Genomic DNA, 16,218 nt, shown 5'->3' with positions numbered 1-16,218 from the left:
CCTATTTTCCAGTGCCAGAAGCCTCATATCCTTAGGTTTCCCAATGAGCTCTCTCCCTATATGTCAAGAATATGCTCCTACTTTACAAAAGGAACCATAAATATTTTCCTACATTCTTAAGCAAATATTTTAAAACACTGAGAATAAAATATCCTGCCATAAAAAGAAGAAAAAAGAAACTGTCATAATTTTGCAAGAGCATCCAAATACAGCAACATACACTCAGAGAAAGGTATAGATTCAAGGCTTCAGTGTGTCTGCGGGTGAACAAGAGGTCAGGCCTACAGCTCCTAAGCACCTACTGATGCCACCATGAGGGACTCTCAAGGACAACACACACACTGGTGACAGCACTTCAGCATTAGAGCTAAAACACTAAGGCAATAACCAGCATGTTCATGAATTATTCTTCCCATTACATTTTAATTGTAAAAACTACCTTATTAATTAAACTAATCTACTCTGCTAAGATCAGTTAACATACAAAAGCAATGGCTCTTCAAGTTACCTTCACAGAATAGAGTACAAAGTTCATGTTTAAAAATGCGTTTTACTTTCTCATCGTTATTAAAGGCTTCAATCAAAGAAGAACCTCTAGAAATATAATTGTCCTTGACAATTTAAAGAAAAACAGCTCCTAAGTCATGGCTCATTATTCTTCCTTTCTGACAGCTTCAGAAGGAAACAACACTTGCTTCAAATAGTATTACTCTTAGCCAATTAATATACTGAAAAAGGTACTGAGAATTTCTGATGGAGTAACATGTAAGATATTTTAATACAATTTAAAACTCAGAACAATAATATCCAAAGCTTTAAAACAAAGAGGGAAGAGGCAAAGACATCCATTTTCCAAACAAAGCAAATAATACAACAAAAGTGCTCTCCACAGCAGAACACTCCTAGGAGTTTCCACATTACAACTACATCTAAAAGCAATTATTGTAGAATTTATAAAACACTAAGAAATGCAGCAGCACCAGTCACCTGTCAGCAGTGTGCATTTTGAAGGCACCTGCATAGGCAACAAGCATGGTGTGGATAACAAAAAAAAGAAAAGGTAAACATACATCTGCATGTAAATCTTCAAATAATCCTGTTGGTGACATATCTTAAAATGGAAATGTTCTAAATGAATCAAAGAGAAAGGAAGCATACTGAAGATCCATATCTAAAAGAGAAGAACCATCTGAATGCAATAACTCAGATATCTTAGAAGGCATGAAAAAGAGAATACAATGGGAAGAGAATTATGAACATTTTTAAATATTGGAGACTACCAATAAGAAGCAGGAAGTAGACCTCACCTAGATCATTGTGGTAGGCACAGAAGGCTGTTGCCCAATATCTGCTCTCCCCTTCTTCCTTAGTAACAGAACATCTGAACTAAGTGCATGTCAGAATGAAGAGTATATTTCCTATCCTCCCTTGTAGCTAGGTGAGGCCATGTGATTGAGTTAAGCAAAGGGACACAAATAAAAGTATTAGGTGTGATTTCCAGGAAATGTCCTTAAAGGAATGGGGTATATTATTCTTTAGACATTCCTCCTTCCTCCTGACTGGACAACAAAAATAGAAAGAAACTGGTCACTGGCACTGTGCAGTACCACACCAGCCCCAGGTTATCTATTTCTGAACTTCTTTTTCATGAGAGAAAAATCAAATTATGCTTAAAGCCACTATTATTTTACTTTTTTTGGTCACAACTCACTGAATATAATCCTAGTAGGATGCTTTATGAGAAAGAAAATAGCATACAGTATGTGGCACTGGCTTAACAGTAAAGTAATAAGTAGTGAATAGTCAGATATCAGAGATTTAAAAGCTAATGATCAGTGTTACGCAGTGGTAAAACATTTGGTTAAACCATTGCCTGATTATGCTGCAATGTTATAGTTTTAAGAGAAATAGTAAGAAAGATTCAGAATGTTGTATGTGTTAACAATACTCTTGCAACTCTCAACAAATTGATACTAGGGAAGTATAACTCAAAATTATAGATAGCCAGTCAGTAAGCAGATATAAAGGAATGCATTTTTGCTAGAACGGTGTAATTTTTCCTGTGGCCTGCAACCTGTTGACTAAAAGACTCTTTCCTCGGATATTTAGAAAGCAGAAAGAGCAAACAACTTCTGCATTCCAATGTGATGCAGTTAAAAGCAGTAGCTGTCAAGTGACAGCCTTAGTAGAAGGTAAGACTTGAGCTATGCCATAAAATGGCTATAAACCCAATCACCCTCCCTCCAAAAAGGGGGGGGGGTTGTCTTCTCACACAAGCCCACTGTTTCAGATAGCTTCATGATAACTGCCATTAAATTAACGTGGGGTGGAAATAGACAAGGCACAGAAATGAGTAAGTAAAAGACCAGAGTAGTCAGGCTTAAACACAATGTTTAATCCAGGAATTTATTACTCTGCCAGGAAAGAAAGTATTCAAATTTCCTACACAGCAGCATTTAATAATTGCTATGGACCAGTGATTTTTGTGTTGTACTAATTCTCCTCTTTTCTGAATGGCAATTTTTGATATTATCCTATTTCTATCACATTTACATACACTAATTGTTTTGGTAGCACTTACCTTGTCTTTTAGTTTACAAGCCCTGAACCATACCTGACAGAGAAGACTGCATATTACTCAAAAATCCCAGGCTTTGGGCGCCATGGAGTAACTAAATGATGTTGAGCATTTTTCATAAACCTGTTGGTCATTTGTATGTCTTCTTTCAAGAAATATCTATTCAGCTCCCTTGCCCATTTATTTATTTTCTTTGCCCATTTTTTAATTGGATTTTTTTTTTTTTTTACTACTGAGTTGTTTGCATTCTTTATATGTTCTGGATATTGATCCCTTGTCAGATGAATAGCTTGCAAATACTTTCTCCCATTCTGTGGATTGTGTCTTCACTCTGATGATTGTTTTCTTGGCTGTGCAGAGAAATGCATCAAATCATCAGAGAAATGCAAATCAAAACCACAATGAGATGTCATCTCACCCCAGTTAGAATGGCTATTATCAAAAAGGCAGAAAATAAAGTGCTGGTGAGGATGTGGAGAAAGAGGAACTCTTACATGCTGTTGGTTGGAATGTAAATTAGTACAACCATTATGGAAAACAGTAGTATGGAGATGTCTCAAAAAACTACAGATAGAACTACCATATGATCTAGCAATCCCACTGTTGGGTATACATCCAAAAGAACAGAAATCATCATGTGTAAGGGACACCTGCACTCCCATGTTTATCGTGGCTCTATTCACAATAGCCAAGAGTTGGAACCAACCTAAACGTCCATCAATGAATGATTTGATAAAGAAAATGTGGTATATATGCACAATGGACTACTACTCAGCCATAAAAAAAGAATGAAATTCTGCCATTTGCAGCAACATGGATGAACTTGGAGAAAATCATGTTAAGTGAAATAAGCCAGGAGTGGCCAGTTAGCTCAGCTGGTTAGAGCACAGCCTTGTAACACCAAGGTCAAATGTTCAGATCCACTTACTGGCCAGTTGCCAAAAAATAATAATAAATAAGTAAATAAATAAATTTTTAAAAAAGAAAAGAAATAAGCCAGGCACAGAAAGAAAAATACTGCGTGTTCTCACTCATATGTGGAAGCTTAAAAAACTGACTTCACAGAAGTAGAGAGCAGAATAGTGGTTACTAGACACTGGTAAGGGGAAAGGAGAGGAGGAAGGGCGGAGGGGGATAGGACGGTCAATAGATACAAAACTGCAGAGAAACAGGAAGTATAAGATTTAGTGTTCTATAGCAATACAGGGAGAATACAGTCAACAGCAAATCACTGTATGACTTCAAGTAGCTGGGAGGATTTTGAATGTTCCCAAAACAAAGAGCTGATAAATGTTTGAGGTGATAAATATGCTAAATATCCTGATACGATCATTGCACCCTACATAAATGTGCCCAAATATCACACTGTACTCCATAAATATATACAATTATCAGGGATCAACTAAGAAAAAATAAATTTAAAAGATAAATTTTTTCTGAGAAAGAATTAGATTAGAGGTTATCAGAAACTGCAAGAAAGGAATAATGAGAAGTTATTGCTTAATGGGTACAGATTTATGTTTAGGACAACCAAAATGTTTTGGGAATTGACAGTGGTGGTCACACAGCACTGTGAATGTAATTAATTCCACACAATTGTGTGCTTAAAAATCCTTAAAACAGCAATCTTATGCTACATATATTTTACCACAATAAAAATAAATAAATAAAGGAGGAAGAGGAGGAAAAGAAGTTGTTGTTGCTGACATATCTATCACAGTGCTTAGGATCATAGACTTTGGAGTCAAACAGATCAAAGTTTTGAATCCTGACTATGTGATTTTCTTATCACGTGACCTGATATAATAAAAACAACTCTTACTGGGGGAAAAAAATAAGAAAAGCTCTTCAGGGTGAAATGAAAATATACTACAGAGTAACAAATCCACGTGAAGAAAGAGCACTGATAAAGGAAAGTACACAGGTAATACAGAAAACAGAACAAATGCATTTTTGTTTCTCTTTTTTCTCCTGTCATATGTAAAAGACAATTGCATAAAGCAAGAATTACAAATCTGTGTTGAGCACACAATGTATAAAAAATATAATTTGTGACAATAACAGCACAAGGGAGAGGGAAAACAGAGCTATATAGAAGTAAAGTTGTTGTTTACTACTAAAGTAAAATTGGTATTAACCCCAACCAGAGTGTTATATGTTAATTATAGAGATCCACTTCCAGGATCTTAGCATGAGGAACTACATGAACTCACCACCCAGGAAAACAATCTACACTGGTGAAAACTACATTAAAAAAATAATTAAATAAATAAAATTTCTAAAAATGGTCCTAAGGACATACAGCAAATAAAGAAGTATTTATTCAAGAGAAGCTACTAAAACTCAATAACAGCAAGAGTCTGCAGCATTTATTTGATCCATAATCATCACCTTTCCTCAGGCCCAATCCAGCTTAACTTGAAGGAAGCTCCTCCACTCCACGTGAATGTTGCCAAGAAAATGGTGTTGCTTCTCTCCTCGGCTCCCAATCAAACACCAGAAGGAGCAGGGCACCAGCATTTCTCATCTCCCACAACTGCCAAGCTGAAGAGGCTAAATTACTGGTCAGGTGGGACCAGGAGACCAGGAGCTGCCCTCCTCCATCCAGCCCCCACCCATAGGACAGAGGCTCTACCCAAGGCACGGCAGTCTGAGAATGCTGAAGCCCTAGCTGCACTCTCCCCAACTTTCTCACAGGGCAAAGGCTCCACACCTGAAGAAGCAAGCCAAGAAGACCAAACGCTACCACCCCGGTCAACATCCAGAGTAATGACTCAGAGATTTTGTGCAGGGAGAGAGATCATCCATAAGAAAAGAAAGCTCCAAAGTTCTCCTCAAAGAAACTGGCTTTATTTGAAACAGACAGTGGGGAAGTTTAGGCCTAAAGGCATTCTCAAGAAACAGTTTCCATTAATTAGAAGCAAGACGCTAAACCATAAGGCAGCCAGCTCACAAGTGAAAACAGAAAGAAGTAGGTAAGAAGAGCTTTCCTGGGGTCAGAACAAGCCTCAAGGACTGGCCTAAAAAATTACCCCAGCCCAAATTTAACCGATCAGATTGGTTAACAATTTATGCCAAGACAATCCAATAGGAGAAAATGTAGTCTTTTCAACAAAAGACTGTTTCAACAAAAGGTGCTAGGACAACTAGACATCTACATGAAAAGAATGAAGTTAGACTCCCTATCTCTCACCCCATACACATATTAACTCAAAATGGATAAGAGATCTAAACATAAGAGCTGAAAATATAAAACTCTTACAAGAAAATATAGGTGTAGTCTTCATGACCTTTGATTAGACAAGTTTCCTAGATATGACACTTAAATTAAAGCACAAGCAACCAAAGAAACAGACAATAAATTTTGACTTTATCAAAATTTAAAAGTTTTGTGCATCAAAAGATACTATCAAGAGGTGAAAAAGAAAGCCCACAGAATAGGAGGAAATATTTACAAATCATATATTTGGTAAGGGATTAATGTCCAGAATATAAAAAGAACTCTCACCATTCAACAATAAAAAACAAATAACCCAATTTTAAAATGGGCAAGAAATTTAAATATACACTTCTCCAAATAAAGTAGACAATAAGTACATCAAAAGAAGCACAACATTATTAATCATTAAAGAATACAAAACAAAACCATAATGAAATACCACTTCACACCCACTAGGATCACTAGAACCAAAAAGTCATATGACAAGTGTTGGTGAGGATATGGAGAAATTGGAGTCCACATATTATACAATTCCGTTCACATGAAAGTCTAAACAAGGAAATCTATAGAGACAAGAGTAGATTAGCGGTTCTTTATTTGGGTGGGGTGGTGGGGGTGGTTGGGAGATGGGGGTAAAAATTAAATGGTATGGTTTATTTCTGAGGTGATGAAAATGTTCTAAAATCAACTGTGATGGTTGTACATATCTATGAATATATTAAAAACCATTAAATTAGGGCCAGCCCATGGCTCACTCGAGAGTGTGGTGCTGATAACACCAAGGCCGTGGGATCGGATCCCATATAGGGATGGCCGGTTCGCTCACTGGCTGAGTGTGGTGCTGACAACACCAAGTCAAGGGTTAAGATCCCCTTACCGGTCATCTTTAAAAAAAAAAAAAAAAACCCACTAAATTATACACTTTAATGGGTGAATTGTATGGTCTCTGAATTTTGTCTCAATAAAGCTGTTTTTTTTTTTTTAAAGAATGAAGTAGTTATACTTGCTATAACATAGATGAACCTTGAAAGCATTATGCTAAGTGAAAGAAGCCAGACACAAAAGACCACATATTGTATATTCCATTTATGTGAAATGTCCGGAATAGACAAATCCATAGAGACAGAAAGTAGATTAGTGTTAGACTAGGTCCTTTGAGATTACAATTATATTTGCCCTGAACTCAGTTCATGATGTTATATAGATACAGAGTACACACACTACTACTCTTTCCCTTTGGAAAAAAGGCTGATGGCAATGTGACCACTGAGTGCATAGGGGTGAGCTGAACACAGTGCCCTTAGGCACCACATGATAAGAGCCTCACTGGACTGAAACAGCTAATAGATTTTAGGGTACATGTTCTATTCTTTTACTAAATGAGGAGGGAGAAAAGAAAAGAGAAAAGAAGCCTTTGACAAAGGGCACTGTGAAAGAACCTGAAGAGCCTGAGTACCAGCAAAGAGCTCTACTACTAATACTCTTTCCTGATGAAAAAACCAGAGTCTTGTTTTGCCTACTTTCACAGAATGTAGTGGATTGAATTACGTCCCCCCAAAACTCATTGAAGCTTGAATTGTGGCCCCAAGTTTTATGTATTAGAAACTTAGCCCCCCCCACTGTGACTGTTAAGAGGGTGGGAAATCCTATTTTGGTAATTGAAAGGCGGAGCCTTGAAGAGGTGATTGGATTATAGGACCGTGCAGTAGTGGATGGATTAAAAATGGTGGTAAGGGGCGCGGTTCTGAGGGCTTTAAAAGAAGAGGAGAGTCTGTCTGGCTCTCTCTGCTCTCTCTGCTTCCACCATCTTGCAATGTGAGATCCCTAGGTCACTGTCACCACCACCAGACGGACTTTGGACTTCCCAGCCTTAGAAACTGTAAGCAATAAATTTCATTTTTCTCTATAATTACCCAGTTCCATGTATTTTGTTATAAGCAACACAAAACGGACTAATACACAGGACTTTAACAGATGTGTACCAATCCTCCAATGACTTGAATGCAAATATAGCTCACTAGCATCTCAGAGAAAAAGCTACAACGTTTAGTGAAAAACAAAATGTGTAATAATAAAACCACAGCTCCCTGTGTGACACTAGAGGCCCAGCTCACAAACAGGACAGTCATAACTTTGGTAACCTTATCCTTTCTGGTGCTAAATTTTCCTGCAAAACTGACTTGGAGTGAAAGATAAGGGTTTCCAAACCTCAAAGCCATGAATTCCTAAGCTTTACCTCTGGTTAAATTAAGCACACTCAAGGTACAAAATATAACACAAAGAGAATACTGCAAGGAATGAGCCTTGCAACTCAAGAAAAACAGAAAAGCAGAGCCCAAAAGACTTTGTAAGTGTATCACATGATCATGACCACCGAGCAGTTCACAGAAAGTACACAGGAAGAGATTGCTTATCTATATTTTTCACCCCCATAGTGATATATATATTTGTCATCTGCATACTATTTTATATGTCCAGACTATTTTCTAGTCACAATTCTGGAATTAGTCTGTCACAATAATCACATGTGACAGTTTTCCTTCTTCTAAGCATTCAGATAGGGAAAAATCAGGAAGGCAGAGTAGAGAAAAACTCCTGCCTTTCTTTAAAACCTTGTCAAAAACATGGTAGAATTTCTTAAGTTTCAGATTTGAAGAAACCTAAAGTATGCAACGATTTCAAATGATGAAGAAATTAAAGCTCAGAAGGGTTATAAGCAACTTGCTCAGAGTCACCAACTGAATTAATGGCAAAGCCAGGAGAAGAACCCAGGCCTCCCGACTCCCAACTTAGCCTTTCCACACTACCGTATTGTCTTTTCTATAAATAAATAATAAAAATTCGTGGGGGATTCTGGGCTATTTAGTTCAGCACATTTTATCTTTTAAAATGCCAAATCTCTCCTCACATTCTACTTACCAAAAAAAAATTACAACAACAAAATCCAGAGCAGCTATGACTTCTGCCAATCAGAAGGGAAAAGTGGATCAATAAAACAGGCCAGGCAATGCACTATAAATCTAATAGGCTAGATTTATAACAGTAAATAATAAATACTATATGATTCCACTTATATAAGGTAACTAGAGTAGTCAAAATCATAGAGAAAGTAAAATAGTGCTTTCCAGGAGCTGGGGGAGGGGGAAGTGGGGAGTTATTGTTTAATGGGTATAGAGTTTCAGTTTTACAAGATGAAAAGAGTTATGGAGATGTATGACAGTGATGGTTGTACAACATAATGAATATATTTAGTACCACTGAATTATATACTTAAAAATGATTAAAATGGTAAATTTTATGGTTTTTACCACAATAAAAGAAAAATTGGGAGAAAAAAAAGTAATAGTGGGGATGATATGACCAGAGTAACATTTTAAAAGCATCAATCAGGGGCCGAGCCCGTGGCGCACTTGGTAGAGTGCGGCGCTGGGAGCGCTGCGACGCTCCCGCCGCGGGTTCGGATCCTATATAGGACTGGCCGGTGCACTCACTGGCTGAGTGCCGGTCACGAAAAGGACAAAAAAATAAAAATAAAATAAAAATAAAAGGTATCTTGAAAAGCATCAATCAGACAACTGAGAGAAGAACAGAGTTGAGCGGGGACAGGGAGTGCAAACAGAAGGCTACTGCAGAAGTTCTAAGAGAGAGAAAGACGGCTTAGCCAGGGGCAGCAGTAGAACAGAAAGTCTGAAATAGTCAGACTTGGGATATATTTTAAAGCTTGGGTTAGAATCTCATGAACATGTATCCTAAAGCAGTATTTTTAAAATTGCAATTCATAATACAATGGTCACATAATCAATTTAGTAGGCCAAGGTCAACATTTTGAAATAAAATAGGAACTATGAGACTGCACCAAACGTAATAAGGGTAGGTAATATTTCATGAATTTTTTATTTCAGATATCTATGTACTTATGTGTTTATTGGGTTCTAATGTAAAATATATCCTGAATTATGAGTAACATTACCCTAGAGATTGATAAAATGGTAGGTGGAAGTTGAGAATACTTATCTTCCCTAAAATCTTTGTCAAAGTCTCAAGTGAAACAAGCTACAACAGGTTTAGTTGCAGACCTAATAAGATCTTATTGATCTGCCAAACAAATACATCATTTTCTCTCTAAAAAACAAAAGAAAGAATACTGTAAGCAACGTTCAGGCATCAAAGGAATGCTAGGCACAAATTATGTTACTTCTATTGGCCACCGACCATGAAAATCTGTGGATTACTAAAGGAAAACAATGCCAATTTTCTTTAACCAATAAACCATTCTAGCCATTCAACTACTCCTAATTTTAGAGAAGAAACACCACTAAAACACATTCATAATGACAAATGCCTTCAGAATCTTCAGGAAAAGACCTTACTCTCACAAATGAGAAAATATGGCCTAATTCTCCTTGAAGAATTCAGAGATTACACACTACAGCTCTGAAAGATTCTTGCAAAAAACTTCCTGCCTTAAACAATAACTTTTTTTAATAAGTAAAATAAAATGAAACATCATCTACCAATTCACCAAGTCGTTAGCACAGTTTCTTAACAGCATTTTGGGTGGATAATTCTATGTTTTGGACTGTTATCCCTGACCACCACATGCCAGTGCTGCATCTCCCAACCACAGTCACTTAATTCAAAAATGCCCCCATACTTTTCCAAATACCCTCTGGAGATATGGTATCTTTCCCACTGAGAGCCACTGAAAATTTTAGCTGATACTCTCTTATTGGATCAACTAATCACCACATAATGAATTGTGGCCTCCAATTCAGGGAAGGGATGTAGGCAGCTATCAGTGCCTTGAATTTAACCATTTCCATTAAGATCATATAGTATCCATTAAGATCATACAATATGCATTAAGATCATATAGTCTTAAGTAGAATGAATATTTACCATTGGGGCTGGCCAGTTAGCTTAGTTGGTTAGAGCACAATATTGATAATACCAAGGTCAAGGGTATTCACTCTCCTAATGATCCAAGTTTCCAGCCTGCATCAATGGGCAATGGGATCTCAACATACCTAATGTGATAGAAAACTAGAACTGTATGAACTAGCACTAGCTTTTACTTTGACAGGAAACATTCTGACAGAAATAGGTTTGCAGAGCTGTGTGAAGCTGCCCTATAGCTCTTTCTGTGGACATCGGATATAAGACAGATATATAAGCCAAAGCCACATCTGGTATACATTTGTTCAGGCCTTAGAGCTTAAGATAGGAGCACAAGCATGCTGTGTCAAATCAAACTCTACTGGTTACAGATGGACAGATCCTGTCATCAGTAACAAAATTTATAGTTGCCAGTGATGGCCTGGCTATTGTCAAGTCAGGCCCTTTGTTTCACTTGGTCTACCATTCACACAGGCTACTGAATTTGGGGGTGACCAGAATTAACTAGCCTATTACTGCCCATAACCCCAAACTGGTTTACATAATGGCTCCAATACAAGAACTATGCTCTCAAGGACTGGATCAGAGGTAGGTGTGTAGAGATGTGTGGGTGTGTGTGTATGTGTGGGCGGTTGTGTGCAAATTCATGGTTTTGTTCTGACCACCAAAATTTTAAATTGTTTATGCTCCTTCTCAACATTCAATACATTCTAACAAGATAATAAATAGACAGACAATCATGGGGCATGATGACTGAGATGGCAAAAGATAATGTTTCCCTAAACAATAATCACATCTGATCTATTCTAGGTCAGTATAACTGAAAATACAAACAAACACATTAGGAAAGGAGGCAGGGAAGAGTAAAACCTGGGACATACCTTTCTTACAATTCCCACAGACAGATGAAATTCAATTCCATGCCAACCATACCCTTCGATCACTAAAACACAAACAGAAAAATAAAAGTTCATAACAATATAAGCAGTTCTTCCCATTCCTAAAGGGCACGTGATTTCAAAAGTAAGAGGTTGTTCCTTATCTCCTTTCCATCTTCTCCATGCCCACAAGAGTGGTTGAGCTCAGTCACTGGCAAAAAGGCCCACACAGGTGGAGTTAAATGATGTAACACTAATTGAGCACTTACTATCTGCTAGGTACTGTTCTACGTGCTTAAATGTGCTAATTAATTTAATCCTCACGACAACCCTAAGAGATAGGTACTCTTATTAACTCATTTTACATCCAAATGACAACAGACCTATACCTCTGAAAATTGCTCTTATTGGTGTTAAGAAATGCCTTTTAAACAAACATAGGTAGTAATCTCAACCACGGTAGCTGGGGTATCTGATAGAGTTTGGATGTGTTGTCTCCCGTAAAACTCATGTGGAAATCTGATCCCCAATGTGACAGTGTTGGGAGCTGTTTGGGTCATGGGGGCGGATCCCTCATAACTTGATTAATGCTCTCGGCAAAACAACAGACTAATACAATATCTCAATGGTTTATATTTCTAAGTGTTCAATATTCATCCATTCATTACGTATTTCTTGAGTCCCCACAATGTTCTGCGCACTATACCAGGTGTTGAAAAGGATTAATCCTCTGCCCTTTAGGAGTTGAGAAACTAGTAGGGCAGATCAGACTAAACAAGAAATGGTTCAAGAAATGGAATGTCCTACTATGAGGTACAGCCTCTTTGAGCAACCACTGAGTAAAAAATCAGAAGGCTTTCGGAAATGGTGAAAGAAAGCTTCACATAAGAGATGCTCTACCGCTGGACCTTTAAAAATAGGTTAGATTGGCAAAAGGGGGGGAAAAGGCCTTCCAGGCAAGGAAAAGAGAACAAAGACATGGTAGCAGGGATAGATGTGGTATATGGAAGGTGCTTCATAATCTGATCACACCCAGTCTTACAGCCTTTACTCGGGCCATTGATCTCTCTCTCCCTCCCTATTAGCCATACCACACTTCTTTCTAGGGCATATAATCTTTGATAGTTCTATTCTTTCTTCTACTGCCTGGATTATTCTTCCTCCCCCTTTCCCTGGGGGGGTAATATGAACTAATATTAGCATACAGCAGGCACTCAATAAAATATAGCCATTATTGTAAATCATTTTTATTTTTATTTACAATCCAACCGAAACATTTTTCTAAAGTCTTCCCCAGTTCCCAAGAGTTCATCTACTCACCTCTCTTCTATGCTCCAAGCATTTGTCCATTTGTCTGTCAGAACAATTAAAACATTTCACTGTCCCCAAGTTTCCTTTTTTCTTTCTCTCTTACTTGCCTGAACAGGAATCATCTTTCACACAACTCTGTATTCCCCAAGGTCTGCCTGGCACATAATAGGTGCTTATTACATACTTCCTGACTAAAGGCCCAACTGACCCAAATTTATAAAATGAATGACAGAATTATTTTTTAAAAATCAGCTCCTTTACTACATTTAAACAATTCAGTTTGTCAAAACCTAATGCACGTCTACATTTTCATGAATACATCTGCTACATAACTACACCAACAATTTCTGCACAAAAAGTTAAAGTAGATTCATTAAAAACCACCAACTGATTAGTTTCTGCTTGACAACAAAACTAGGTCCTCATCCACGCCAACTGAGACATACACTGAGGATAAATTAATTCAACTGATAATTTAGATATTGTGGCTGGTGATCTTTCTCACTAAAACAGTACCACAGCTTTGTATGCAGAGTACCTATACGTATTTATATTGGCTTTAGTCATGGATAGTGGAGGCTACAAATTTAGAATTCCAATAACAAATCCAAAGTTTATTTTTAGAAACTTTCCATATGGTAGGAGTTTAAGAAGTAAAACAGCAGCCTTCTTCCCCGCCAAAAGCGAGGTTAGCAGCGCACCAAAGGAGCAAACCCTTTCCTGACTCTGCTCTTGGCACTGCTTAAAGTAGAAGAAATGTGCAGGGCAAGCAAGAGCCTCGCTGTAAATCAGTCACCAAGGGCAACAGGCATTTTGAATGTCCGTGCTATTCAAGGCTTAAGTATTAATTTTATACATGCCCATGTTCATTTACAACACAATTTGTGGCTTGGAACTTAAAAAATGTTCTAATGTGCTAGTTTGTCCACATATTAATCAAGTCTGCCAGGTTCAAACATGCCAAGCTTAAAATACTCTCTAGATCGTTATGCAAAAGGTATGAGCTCAATCTTTTATTCTCAGGAAATGGAACTTACGGGAGAATGACTAAAGCCATAGTATTTGAACGGAAGCTACAACAGAAAAAGTCAACCCTTAAATATGATGAGTTACTTTTTAAAATATCTAAACAGAAATAAGAAACAAGCTAATGACAGATTTCTTACATTAATCTCAAGACGAGATCCTGGATTTTAGTTCAAAGTTGTCAGAGAATGCATTTTGAAACTGATTTCTACATGAAACCATCTTATGTAAAGGTTGTTTTAGTCATCCACTGACTAAGCCCCTTTAGAATCCAAGTCTAACTAACCTTAGATTGAAATGAATTCTATTTTTACATGAACAGTATTATAAGCAAAGTTCTTTTAATCTTCTGTTTATCAGCTTTAGAAAAATGCCAATAAAACCTAGAATGGCTAAACTTTTATAACTAGAACCTCAGAAGCTAACACATCCAAGCCCTTTCTTTTCAGTCAGGGAACCAGAGCACAAAGCGTTCAATGACTTGATAACAAAAAGACTGGAACCAGAATCCAATCACTAGTCTAATGAATTTATTCTACTATACACTACTAAACACAATGCTTTACTAAGACCGAAAATGTTTTAGAAATTACAGCAGAAGAAAAGTTTAAATATCCCCTTCCTAACTAGGAAGAATTTAAATAATTAGATGTGTGTGCCCCAAAGATTTGAAAATATTGTCTCTTAAAAATTTGGGCAGTAAAAAACTGTAGCAATTATTTTCAATGCTTTTGGAATAATTATACATGCTCATATAGAATCTGTTGGAAGTTTAGCTTTAAATTTTTTTCCTTACATTCCAAAAGGGATAAAAACAATTTTTACAATCTAAGATAACATTATTCTTATCTGATAAAAAATAAACTCCCCTCCCCCCAAAAAAGGAGCAATTTCATAGAATTCAAGGTCTTTCAAACAAGCACAGCTTCTGAAAGAAAGCCACTGACCCATTTTAATCTGGGGGAAGGAAAGGCAAAGAATAAAAGGAAAGTAACAAAAACAGAATGGAAAAGGAAAAAAGGAAAAGGAACGAGGAGAAAATAGAAAAGAAAATCAATTCAGAGGTCTGACTTTTATCCAAAAAGGTGGGGGGGACAATTCCCAATTAAATTAATGAACTGTGGTTACTAAGCAGTCAGCCTCAACAGAGTACGGTCACATACCTCTTCAAACTGAACACCTATGAAAAAAATCTTAATCTCACTCTGCCTGGCTCCTTTTTTTTTTTTTTCTTTTGGCAGCTGGCCAGTACAGGGATCAAACCCAGGACCTTGGTGTTATCAGCACCACACTCGAAACAACTGAGCTAACTGGCCAGGCCTCCTCTACTCTTTCTTTTGCTCTTAAACAGAGTAGAAATAGACTGGGGACCCTGGAGCAAGTAAGGAAGTCAGAAATGCCAGTCCATGTACTCTTTCAAAGTGCTGGTGGAACTGGTTGGAGCTATCAGAGTCTCAAAAGAGAATCAAGAGAGACCACTGTGTTCTTAGACGTATCCATAGCCTCCTCTAGAAAAGACTAGAAACCTGCAAGGAGCCATATACTCAGCCTTTCATATCCACCAAAAATCTTTCCTTTCAAATTATCAGTTTGACTTGTTTTGAGTTTTCAAAGAACAGCTAGTATAACATTTAATTCAGGTGACAAGGGGAACATGGAAGCAATACTATATACACTAGAAAAGGAGGGAGAGAGGAAATAAAGAAGACCTACATAGCCCTGCCAACCAAACCAACAGCAGCATTCAACCTAACATGGGCTCATTAAGATACTGGAACATACACAATAATCTTTTTTAAAAACACCCTAAAATCTCAAACCTTCCACTTGCAAGAAGAGTGTCAAACTCTATGAAAGCTCCAATTTTGCCTTCATCTGCCAGCATCCCATAGCAAGCTATGGAAACAGCTCCTATTTCATTGTGTGTTAAGACTCAAGACATAGTTCCAGACATGCAGATATAGCTCTTGCTTTTTGAAACTGCAAAGCAAAAGCCACTTTATAATTTTCAATTATTTGACCACCTATTCTTTTAAGTAATTCTTATAACCTGTAAAATAGTTTATCTGCAGAGATGATGGAGATGGTGGAAAGGAAACCACACCTCTATAAAAGCGTCTATTACAACTGGAACCATAGGGGAAGGAGCCATTTGTCTATCAGCATTCCAAATAAGAGAGGGGAACTCTGCAGACCTCAACCTTGACGTGAACACTTCTGCAGCTAACCTTAAACAAATATATAGATCGTTGGGGTTTTTTTAACAGAATAAAATGAACATTTTTTATTTTTCTTTGTTTTTAACCATT

General features: G+C 37.3%; 1 protein-coding gene across 1 annotated transcript in view; it reads right to left on the bottom strand.

The window, feature by feature from the left end:
* LOC134391610 (uncharacterized) overlaps window positions 1-16,218 on the bottom strand; it is a 64,302-nt gene that overhangs the window by 20,498 nt on the left and 27,586 nt on the right. Inside the window, exon 3 of the mRNA XM_063115620.1 lies at window positions 11,576-11,637. Within this exon, the coding sequence (XP_062971690.1) occupies window positions 11,576-11,637 (62 nt within the window). The remainder of the gene's footprint in view (window positions 1-11,575; window positions 11,638-16,218) is intronic.

Source organism: Cynocephalus volans, chromosome 12, assembly GCF_027409185.1.
Source record: "Cynocephalus volans isolate mCynVol1 chromosome 12, mCynVol1.pri, whole genome shotgun sequence".
NCBI classification, from domain to species: Eukaryota; Metazoa; Chordata; class Mammalia; order Dermoptera; family Cynocephalidae; genus Cynocephalus; species Cynocephalus volans.
The sequence above is the reverse complement of the archived record's forward strand: the minus strand, read 5'-3'. Positions and strand labels throughout refer to the sequence as shown.